Source organism: Fragaria vesca, linkage group LG6 (assembly GCF_000184155.1).
Source record: "Fragaria vesca subsp. vesca linkage group LG6, FraVesHawaii_1.0, whole genome shotgun sequence".
Classification (NCBI taxonomy): domain Eukaryota; kingdom Viridiplantae; phylum Streptophyta; class Magnoliopsida; order Rosales; family Rosaceae; genus Fragaria; species Fragaria vesca.
The window spans coordinates 8,500,515-8,511,952 of record NC_020496.1 but is presented as its reverse complement, the minus strand read 5'-3'; the positions used below and the strand labels follow the sequence as shown (position 1 = coordinate 8,511,952).

Genomic DNA, 11,438 nt, shown 5'->3' with positions numbered 1-11,438 from the left:
GTAATGGCATATATTCAATATGCATTGCAACAACAAATATATTAGTAAACCTCCACTACCAATTGGTATCCAAGTAAAAGTGAACCTAACCTATAGTTTAGTGTAAATGCTGATTCTTTGCAGAAAAAATTTGAAGACTCCAAGATCACAGTATATTATCTTGCAACAAAAAATAACTTTAAAATGATCATCTGTAAATAGTTGAAGTACACATCCGGAAATACTGTTCAACCCTTCTGATTTTCTGTAGTTTATCTCTTATATTTTCAACACCCAAAAGCAAAAAAAATCTGGTTAGATGATAGAAGTAGGCGGATCCAACAGATAAGGAGAAATGTTAAAACTACTGATGCAAACTATTGGAGGTTCATTACTTCTCAAGTTCTCATACCTTGGGAATATGTAATAACAAGATTAAGCATCCACAGACTGGTAATTGAGACAATATGAGAAGAAGAAATCCCTCGCAATTCCAGGTATAAATATATAAACTTCGCTTTGTTTTTTTTTACATGGCTTTTCTGAAATAGCATCAATATGATACTAGTAAAATGCCATAACTATATGATGTCATTCCTCAAACAATATGTTGTGTCTACAGAACAAAATAAATTAGAAATAAAAACTAGAAGATAAATAGAACCTGCAACAACCAAACTGTTCTGATGGTATCCCTCTCACCTACGAATACTTATAAAGGTTACTACCTAATATTTCCAAAGGGGAAACATGATACCACTCAAGCAGCTAACTACCTATACAAGGAAAATATGGTTTTATGGCAGCAACCGCAAAATTTACCACCATCAAATCTCTCAACTACCAAAAAAAGAATTAGTCTTCAATCTATCTTCTGTCTTCAACCAACTACAAGAAAACTAACTCAACGAGATTCCATGGCACAACAGATGGTGGATAACAAAAGGTGAAGAGGCAACTAGTCACTTGTGTGGATGCGTGACAGAAACATTTTCAATGTCTCGTACGTCATGAAGACAATGCCTACACTGGGAACAACCTTGTAATATTCTGGCAGAATTCCTCTGTACAAGCCACGCAGGCCTTCGTTCCGGATTATGTGCCTAAAAGTTCCTACTATGCCAGTGTTATAGACACGGGCCCGACCACCGGCCCCTTCTAATTGCATTCTTCGCCTCACCAGATCTAGAGGGAATGTTGCTGAAACAGCAAAGAGCAAAAGATAATCAAGCAGAAGGAGAATAAATCTGAATCCTTTTCGACCATACCCTAAAAACATCTTTTGAAATACCAAAAGCTTTACAGAGTAGAAACAGAGTCTACTGTACACCACCCGCAGTTTTTTTTCTTTTTTGGTAAGGATATAATTATATATAGGAGCATTTAAACATAGGTTTAATCAACTACAAGTAAGCGATTTAAGAAGACCATTAATAGACATAACAGTGTAATAGGAAAATTGTAGCAATAAAGTCTTGAACTCGTGAACTTTATATGTAAAAGTGTAAACATGCATCAAGTAGTCACAGATCGCTTACCTGTTGATGACGCAATGCCTGAAAGACTGCCGCAAGCAAGACTCACCATGACTGTAGAATCATTGGGCCTGATATCAAAGGAATTGAAACTAAAGTTACAACTCAAATCGCAGCAAAGGAAAGTTAGGCAAGACTCCAAAATTCAGCATCAATTTAACGCATTGTCCAATCATGAATCTTCACCTTTCAGACTGCCAAAAAGACCTCAAAGCCTCATAAACGGAGAAACTGATTGCTATGCTGGGTCCAACACCCTGTGTCACAAGTAATAATTGATATTTAGTATTATAAAAAAATGAAAAAATAAATATAAAAAAAAACAGTACAGAATGCTGAGATACATATGAAGCATACCAATAGAGTTGCTCCAAGTCCTTTATACAATCCCAAAAATCTTTCTTCTCTGCAAATTGTATGAAATGCATGTCCGATGCCTCTGTAGTATACTACATTTTTCTACAAAAATTGAATACTGATAATAATCAAACTAAAAGAAGTTATAAGGGTGGACAGTTAAAAACTAAATGATTGAAATAAAGTAATCAACAACCACACGAAAATTGAGAACAGATAGATATTTTCTTATGATAACTCAGACAAATATGTCAAAATTACCTGAGCTGATAGACGTGTCCTCACAAGATCTAGTGGATATGTAGCTGAGGCAGCTGTTATACCAGCCATCCCACCACCGAGAAAGTGTACACACATATCGGTAGTTGCATTACCCCTAAGATCTTCACCAAAAGTTGAATGCAACAACTGCAATATGAATATGGGGTCAGATGATATCGAAGCAAGCTGCAAAGCCAAGGTATCAGTCTACTTTAACAGCATAAAATTTGACAAAAACATCTATTTACTAACTTTCTTGTAGCGTTCATAAGCATAGAAGCTGACTGAAGAATATGGAAGACGATGAGCAATAGTAACGAGATTGCCTCTCCAAAATGCTCTAAAACCTTCCTCATTGACAATACGTGTAGCCTCTCGCCATATGCTCGCCTTACTCAATGCTGAAACATCAGAATGCATTCCTTGCACCTAAAAGAAGTAAATGATTGTCAGCCAACTATCATTTAGAAGAAACAGTAGGCAACTACTGAAAACAAAAAAATTGCAATAAAATTCCATACAGGTACAATATAATATGATTCCCCTTTGGGTCATTTATCATTCCAACCTTCAGAATGACAGCCAGCATTAAGTTTATTTCATCACCGCCAGATAGCTTTTCACTCATCACCCTGACTAAGAGTTCTTTTTATGCTATAATTTTGGACAGCAAAACTGTTCTTCTTTATTATGTTTTATGGCGTTTTGTATTACTCTACTTTTTTTCACCTATCTTGTACTCCTTTTGTGTTAATAAAGTTTTTCTCTGATCAAAGATAAATCTCTGTTTATCTCTGCCAACTGTTCCTCATTCTATTTGTCTATCTTTTCTATTCTCTCTAAAATCTCTACTCCATTTCTCCTTACTTATACTCTCTCCAACTATCTTTCTTTGCATCCAAGAATCCTTACAAGTGCTGCATCATCCACCCTACATTTTCACACAAACATCATTGCGAAACACAAAGCCAATGAATGATCAAAATCATATTCATCATTGGTTCTCCTTAACAAAGACAGCAATAACTGCACACTTGAACAGCAGTTCTCCATAACACGAAAAGCATTCATATTCATCCTGCACACAAACTAAATTTCCCTCCGTTCCAATCTCTATCATAAGCAGGTCAATTGAAAAGCGAAAACCTTTACTTCAGTTTTCAACTGTAGAGGAACAATTCATGAACCAAGACAACCCCGAACACAAGCCATTGCTTGAACACAGCCTTTACCTCACTTTCCTACAGAAACTAGCTCAAAAATTAAACCTTTACGCTCCACAGCCCAAATTAAGCAAAGGCAGAAACTTCAAATAATGCTTAAAACCAAAAACCAAACAAAACCCAACTCACAAAACAATACCAATTACATGAACACGAATCCGAAATCTCAAAAAGACAAAAAAAATTGAACCTGAAAGAGGATGGTGAGGCGAGCAAGTGGAGCGGTACAGGTTTTGCTAAAGGCACCAGCAATCCCACCAGCCAAGAGCTGATTGAGGGTGCCAACCTGGGACTGGGGATTGAGGGACTGCTTGGTTTGCTGATTGAGAGCTGAATTCAGAGCTCTCTGCCCTCCTTCTACAACTCCAACACGAGCTTCCATACTCATGACCCTCTAGTATGAAAGTTTCAATCTTTTGGGCCTTGTGTGTTGATGATCTCATATGGGTTTGGAGGGCATGGGCATCTCTTATAGGGGGGTTGAATTTGGGGAAACTGGGGGACAAGGAGTAGGAAAAATCTTGGGAGGGAGAGACTGAAAACCCAAAAAGAGGAAGGAAGAGGAGGAAGAGTGTTGGACTAAACACAAATCTAAAGTCTTGTTTATTTTTGTGGTTTAGACCGGTTCTGCCGACTGTGGACACGCCTCACTTGTGGAACAATTTTCTGCGTGCTTTGGACGATATATACCACTTTCCTAACTGAAGTGCTTCACATAGTTTGGGGTTTTATCGAATGTTACAAGGTACTTTGATTATGTAGCCTAAAGGAGACTATCGATTTTTCTTTTTCTCTTTTTTCTTCTTTGACAAGATGCTCTTGTGTTTTCAGGCAAAGCGGAAAAATTCAATTGATCGAAATCATAACGACCATAACGGATTAATGATAAAATAAAAAAAAGTTGTATCTGTTTTTTTCTAACAATATATACGAAATGTTGTTCGGCTTTGAAAATTTATATAATTCAAAAGGTAATGAAATTTATCCATCAATATGTTGATCTTTTTTTTTTCCGAATATGAAACTTGTTTTTACATTGGAGATCAATATGAGTGTTTGACGGGAGAGTAGTAGAGAATGATATTCGATAAGTATATATCTTAGACCATGTCAAGAGACAAGCAGCGTAAGAGATGTTACATCGGAAATTTAGAACAACGTACGTGCATATTCCAGTAGCAATAGAGTTGGTAACTAAGAACTTAAGATGCAAGTGTGAATGAATAATTTGTTCGGACATCCCAGTCTTGGGTCCTTTTCTTTTCCCTGAAACAACTATTTCCGTTCAAACACGTTGTTTTTTCTGTTTTTTTGGTCTGAAGTTCAAACACATTGTAAATACCTGCAAATTTGGTTCTGTCCTCGTGGAGCTCGTCTAAAACATGCATTTGTCAAGTCACAATCTAATTTTCTCTGCTCTGTTTTTAGTGCTACCAATAGATAATTGTTCTTGCTGGGTGAAGAAAAGTATTTACGTTTGTGTTGCGCAATGATAGTTTTGATATCTCACTTTAGAGGAGCCAAGGTAGGTTGGAAACGAATTCCAAAACCAGTTTTTACCGTCAGCAGAGAAGAAGCCCACCTGAACTTGTTATGTGAATCAAACTCCCTAGCAATTGATATGGTGTCTTTCAACCGATCGATGCGATGCGTCTTGGCTGTTGTATACTTTGATGGTTGGCAGACCAAATGGTGGTTAGGAGAATAAGATGGTCGATCACTCCTTTTGCTGGTTGGGTTCGTCATTCTGGGACCGTGCATGTCATTCTGGTTCCATCGATCACTGGTACTCGGTGATTCTTCTGTGTCATGCTACTAGTTGGTGGATTATCTTGTCATGCATGGTAGTATGCTAAATTATCTGGTAATCGCTATAGGATGTAAATGAACCTAGTCAAATCATATGACCAAATGCTCAAAGCTAGCTCTCATGAATCGAAAGTTTTGTCGAGGCATCAAGATTGATCTCCATCACTTTGTTTTCTTAAACTCGATCAATCTCAACTCGGCACATTTATAAAACGAGATAGAAAAAGTAAACGAATTTTACAAGCACAAGCTCAACTTCAACTAATATTTAAGCTCAAATAGCTAGAGCTGATGCCAGGGAAATGAATTATCAAAAATGGAAAACACACATCCTTGTTATTTCTCATTTAACCAGCAAGGCAGCTCTTCTTTCTGCTTTTTCCTGATCGCCATTTTTACTGTGCAGTGCGCGCAGTAAATATGTTCACATCCTTAAAAATAAAACTGGCCTGCCCATTTTATTTGGAGGTTGGTACACTTTCCTCCTTCACTGGCCTGGAATTTCCGCATGTAATCATGAACACTATATATACACACTTATGTAGCAACTTATAATAGCATCCTCATCTTGGTAGGCTCTGGAACAGTTGCATGGCCCGCAATTACTGAGTACGTAAAATATAAGATGAAAGTTTAAATCTAAGGAGGAAGAAAGGAACTCACTTTCCAGCGTACTAGTAGTTACTAGACTTAGCCAAGCAGGAAGAAAGGAACACACTTATCCTTACCGGATTGACCACAATCGATAACTCCAAGTTACATCCTAGCTTTTGCTAGTCTCTCTTTTCTGGGTCAGTCTACAAAGGACATAACTTTAATTCTGTATTTGGTCATTGGGACTAGTTAAAGATGGACAGATTTTGTGGCTTTCAAGTCCTCAACATAAGTCATGAGATGAAGGCAAACCCTACAAACTTAGGGCAGATCATTCATGTCGGATTGAAGCACAACGTCCTGATCAAAGGCTATGTCTAATCCCTAGTTTGCATATAGACATTTGTTAACATAAAAATTCTAACACCAAACATATACGTTCTCGGAATATTATCCGGAATTTACACAAAGGAGTGCGATACCAAAACACCAACAGGAATAGCTAGGCAAATCATATTCACTCTTTTTTACCATTTGGATCCTGGTTTAATTTTGACAAATGACATCTGATTGCAATTTTGTTAGTATAATATTAAATATCCAAATCCATGATATGTCCAGATTCTCATATTCTTCTATGTTCATCCCACAAAATCACGCAAAAGTTGCCCTCCCATGACATCCCTTCCAAAATGCCGATTTTGTGCATCAAAGCCGCCCATTGTGTACCCATCGCTACTTCCCTCAAGGCCAAGGCCGAAGCGTTGAGGTGTATTAATGATAGCATAGGGTGGCTCCGACAATCCGATACCATTATTTTGGTGATGAAGTCCAAGCGTTAGCGACACACCACTAGTACTCCCTCCTGCCATACTCCCACCAACCTGACCAACATGATGCAGATGGTTTGGCAAGTTATTGTAGGACATGTTCAATTGTTGATGGGTACTTGCAACTGTAACATCTGGAAACTCACTTCTTGGGCGCTTAGATGCTGTGTCTCGAGCTCTATAAGTGGATGTTGAAGGATTCTCAGATGCAACTGAGTTTGTGGAAGGTAAATGATCATGATCATCTGACCTATCAGCATTACGATGAGCTTGCCGGGTTTCTAGCATGTGTATCTCTTCCACCATCGGTTTCCAGACCCTTACTCTTGCATTAATGAACCAATTTGAAACCTAATTTACAATAGGAACTATCAACACAATGGCTTGACTGATCAAGATTGAATGCAGCTGATGACAACATTTAAATCTTGTTAGAAACTAATCATATAAAACAGGCACACACCTGGCTCCGTGATAGTCCAGTTTGTTTAGCCAGTGAAATTTTATCTGTATCAGTAGGGTAACTGCAACGTAAAACAGACAAGAATGAGGCCGATACAATCAGACACACACTTGTAGCCAGATAACATGCTATAGTAAATGTTATTCTGTCCAAGTAATTTTATACTTACGGATGCAAGAAGTGTTCGAACAACCAGGATCTAAGAACAGTAACTGCACGCTCAGGAAGCCCCCTTTGAGGTCGCCAAACAGGCTGGGGCTCACAAAACTCTGTGCTTTGGAAAGATCTGTGGCCATACATGCCTCGAGTAGTATTACTACGGAGCATTGGAATAGCTTCATCTTTGTCACGGCTCACATATGTAATAGAATCCCTACTTGATCTTGAATATTGAAGCTGATCAGTAATTGCATTTTTCAAACACTTAAAGTGCCTAGTCATGGCCTTTATTGCTAAGTTTGCATAAGGAGCTGCATTTCCAAGCCCAGCAACATACTCAAATGAGGTCACCACTGCCTGCATCTGGTGATAGTATTGCTTGTACCTCCTGTAAACCTAGGACAAAGATAAAAAACAAATAAATAGTACTCAATAAGTAGAAGCATTTAAAAATGTATAGATAAATCTGCAATGCAAAGTCAATATGTAAACTGGTAGATTGTAATGCATAACTCGGTAAGTTCTCCTCTTGAATTTCGCTTTGAGATGTCAGAATTAAGCACAATAATTTATTAAAAACACTTCAAAGCTAGTACAATCATCCCTCAAGATGTAAAGATTGAGTTTTAAATCCCTATAAAAAATAAATTCAACCCATAGTTAAAATATAATGAATTGATGAATTCTTCTTCATATTTTCTTCTTGGGTCATGAGCTAAAAACTCAAACTAAACGCTGTCAAATGACGCTGCAAATTAGTACACAATTAATTAAGTTTATGTGCAACAATCTAAGGTGTAAGCCAAACTCTGAACCTGGTTACAAATGCAAGTAAACTTAAAACTTGTAAACCTTTAGGCAAAGTAAATTTGCAGATCCAACTAAGCAGGTTAATGGACTATGCATACACAATTCAGATTTTAACTGCATCTACTCAATGCACAAGGAGGAATTATCACATTTCATAAGCACAAAACTCTTATTGATCTATCCCATCTTCAAATTTGGGAAACTATTATGCTTTACATGCTTTTCCATGGATTCCCTCTACTATTCTGGAATTGTCATCTATTAAGGAACTCATTCTATGGAGTTGTCAGATGCTTTATAACCATTAAGCAACAATCTCAGTGCATATATTCCCTCCTATCACCTTTTCCAAAAAGACCTGATTTCTCAAACACATAGACCCTTTAATGCAAGAATCTAATGCACCAGCAACTAAAAACACATAAACATGAAATTAACATAAACCCAAAAGAATTAACATAACTAATCTAAATTTACAAAACTTACACAAAATTAGAGCCCTACATACCTCGTCCAGCATGGAAATCAACCTTGACTTCTTTCTCCGACTCTCACCTCCGTCGGCGCCGCCAACACTAGCCGGATCGTCCAAGCTCTCAATTGGAGGATCATCCAAAAACGAGGAAGACTCGTCTGTCATAGTTCTACTAACAGCAGCATAAATATCACGACTAGAGCTGCCCACATCGCAGAATTCCTCTAGCAACTGCTGAGCTGGCTTCAAGAACCTCGATCCCTTCAAAATGGAAGCGTAGCCGGTAAACGGCCCCAGAGGAGTTGGGCCCGGACTTCTTGACCCGTGAACACCGTCGTTAATGCCCGAATAGCCGTACCTCTGCAGGTTATGGACCTCAATAGGTTGTGAAGAAAGAGACAAAGACAACGGTTCCGGTCTGAACAGTCCTTGTTCATTGTGGAAGTCTCCTCTCAGTTGATGATGATGATGATGATGATTCTGTTGGCTCGGATAAAGAAACAAGTTGTTGAGACTGTTAATATCTTGGACAGAGTTGGCGAAACTCGAAGGTTGAGGATCCAAGTAGGGAGGACGAAAGTTATGTAAGGACGAGGAAGGTTGCGAAGAGTTCATGTAAGGCATCAGATTCACGTGGCTCTCTTCTTTGGGGCACGAGAGCAAATCTGATGAGGAGAGGAGTGAGATTGAGGTCGGCTCATAGAAGGCAGTAGCAGCAGCACAACCGTGAAGGTGGTGAGGTCCGGGCTCTACACAGACCGGGTGGGGTGGACCCGGCAAGAACCGGAGCTTATCTCTCCTGCTCTGTTGAGGAACATGGTAGGGCTCAAAACCCTCAGCCATGGATTGAAAGGAAAGGATCGAAGGAGATAATGAACAGTGAAGTGAACGAAATGAGAGGCTAGTGTGGCAGAGAGGGAGAGAGAGAGAGTTCTGATACGTGAATTCAGTATGGTTGGTATGGAAAGACACAAAGCTCTTCTTTTATGTATGGAAATCTCTCTAGCTCGAGCACAGATTTTGGACGCAAACAAAATCGAAGTTACAGTCACTTTCTTTCTTTCTGGTGAGTGAGAGAGGGGGTAGGGGGGGTGGGGGAGAGAGAGAGTGCATAGGGTTTCGAGGAACCGGAGGAGCACCGGCTATAAGCGGTAATTAATTGAAGTCACTATTCGCTGCGCAGAGATATTTCTGACAGGGTTTTGGGGGGTTGTTCGTTTTATGATGTATTTTAGTTAGTTTTTTCTGTTGGGTTTTTATTTTGTTTTGGTTGTTTTGTGGTAATTTTGAAAATTAAAATTTTTTGAAAATTGGGTTTTGTTATTTATTCCTGTAATTGGTGGTGATGACGCACGTGAGAACGCGGAGCAGAGTGTTTGTAGAATGAAAGGCTGAAAGTAATTTTTTGACTATTTCTACCACACTCATCTGCTTAAACCCTTTCTTACTCTCGTCTTTTTCTAAGTTACTCTCACTTCACGTAGGTTGTCTTCTAGTTTTTCTTGGCAAAGGAGGTTTTCTAGCTTCTAGTTTTTTTTGAATTTTTACAACTATTAGTTACTTAATTATCCAATTAGTTTTTACAATAATATAATATAGTGGTTAACGTCTCAATTAAAGGAATTGTGATCAGCATGTTTTGCAATTGTTACTACTCTATAGTTTATTTAGAGTTCAAGGAACAAGATTAAATATGAAGGTCTTAGGGCGGATGTTCCCTCATTTGAGGTCATGTTATTTCATCAAGTAAGTTGGTCACTGGATGGATGCATGTTTAATTATACTAAGAAGCTTATGGCTTTGAAGAAAGTTAGGGTAATCGAAGTTAGCTGACACCCTCCTCCATATGGGTGTATTAAGCTGAACACTGATGGGGCATGAAAAAGTAGTTCGAACAAAGCTGGTTATAGCGGGGTATTTCGTGATTACAGTGGCAAAGTTATGGGTGTTTTTTGCTCTAACTTGGACATTCCAAGCTCTGTTGCTGCTAAAGTTATGGATGTTATCAAGGTTATTGAATTAGCTTGGGTACGAGAGTGGAAGCATATATGGTTGGAAGTAGACTGAGAGCTAATTCTTAGTTTCCTTCGCTCTCCCACTTTAGTGCCTTGGCAACTAAGTGTAGAGTGGAGCAATTTCTTGTATCGAATTTCTCAGATAAACTTTTTCTCTTCTCATATATTTCGAGAAGATAACAAAGTTGCAAATGCATTGGCAAATGAAGGGAGAAAGACTTCAAGTTTGACGTGATGGGACTTGCCCCCAAATTTTGTTATATCTCTTTGTAATAACGATTGGTTAGGGCTTCCCACATTTCATTTCTGTTAGATTTTGTTGTTTTATTGTGAGTTATAGGTGTGTTTTTTGTTTTTTATAAGGGTTGAGTTAGGTCTCTCCTACTATGGTGTATTTATCTTTTTTCTTTTCACTAAATTACCCTCGTTTCATCGAGGTTAAAGCAAAAAAAAAAATGTCGTAATTTTAAGTTTACATAGCTCTAAGATGATCAGGTTAACTCTTTAATATACACCGTCAATATTTTCTAACACAAAGAGAGCCAAAATGCAAGTGAATTTCGTATTAAGAAGTAAGTTTTCAATATTACGCAACGAAAGAACCAAAGCAAGTAATACAAGTACTCTCCAAAAGAAGACCCGCATACAAACTTAGCTAGTTCGATAAATACATGCAATTTAGGAAAGAAAAAGAAAAAACAAATAATAGCTACTAAGCAAACTCAAATTTTAACTTCAATAACCAACTTTATGATAGGTTTATGATAAGTAGTCGAATCTCCAGATTTTCGCTTTATTTCTATTTATTTAGCTTTTGTTACTTCGAATAATTAAGTAAAGATGTCAGATAGGCAATCAAAAGGTAATGGAGTTCTCAATGATAGACTCTTTGCTAAATGGTGTTTGTTATGATGCATAAGATTGTTAA

The 11,438-nt window shown here is 38.0% G+C and overlaps 2 protein-coding genes across 2 annotated transcripts; both read right to left on the bottom strand.

The window, feature by feature from the left end:
- Nucleotides 1–348: 348 nt before the first annotated feature.
- Nucleotides 349–4,217, bottom strand: LOC101306647 (mitochondrial substrate carrier family protein B-like). Its single transcript, XM_004302651.1, has 7 exons — nucleotides 3,546–4,217; nucleotides 2,385–2,561; nucleotides 2,133–2,279; nucleotides 1,872–1,973; nucleotides 1,701–1,771; nucleotides 1,518–1,585; nucleotides 349–1,179 (listed from the first exon to the last, which is right to left on the bottom strand). The coding sequence occupies exons 1-7, from the start codon at nucleotides 3,741–3,743 to the stop codon at nucleotides 938–940; spliced, it is 1,005 nt and encodes a 334-aa protein (XP_004302699.1). The 5' UTR covers nucleotides 3,744–4,217; the 3' UTR covers nucleotides 349–937.
- Nucleotides 4,218–6,042: 1,825 nt separating this feature from the next.
- LOC101306352 (BEL1-like homeodomain protein 9-like) lies at nucleotides 6,043–9,450 on the bottom strand. The gene is made up of 4 exons (XM_004302650.1): nucleotides 8,529–9,450; nucleotides 7,221–7,606; nucleotides 7,052–7,112; nucleotides 6,043–6,939 (listed from the first exon to the last, which is right to left on the bottom strand). The coding sequence occupies exons 1-4, from the start codon at nucleotides 9,336–9,338 to the stop codon at nucleotides 6,400–6,402; spliced, it is 1,797 nt and encodes a 598-aa protein (XP_004302698.1). The 5' UTR covers nucleotides 9,339–9,450; the 3' UTR covers nucleotides 6,043–6,399.
- Between the last annotated feature and the right edge of the window lie 1,988 nt (nucleotides 9,451–11,438).

Bases quoted from the DNA above. Each gene is read 5' to 3' on its own strand.
- LOC101306647 (XM_004302651.1), bottom strand. From the start codon at position 3,743: ATGAGTATGGAAGCTCGTGTTGGAGTTGTAGAAGGAGGGCAGAGAGCT. The intron at 2,562-3,545 runs GTTCAATTTTTT...TACTTCTTTTAG, and splicing joins GCCTCACCATCCTCTTTCAG to GTGCAAGGAATGCATTCTGA. The intron at 1,772-1,871 runs GTATGCTTCATA...CTTGTGACACAG, and splicing joins GACTTGGAGCAACTCTATTG to GGTGTTGGACCCAGCATAGC.
- LOC101306352 (XM_004302650.1), bottom strand. From the start codon at position 9,338: ATGGCTGAGGGTTTTGAGCCCTACCATGTTCCTCAACAGAGCAGGAGA. The intron at 7,113-7,220 runs GTAAGTATAAAA...TTTACGTTGCAG, and splicing joins TTCGAACACTTCTTGCATCC to TTACCCTACTGATACAGATA. The intron at 6,940-7,051 runs GTGTGTGCCTGT...ATTGTAAATTAG, and splicing joins CTGGACTATCACGGAGCCAG to GTTTCAAATTGGTTCATTAA.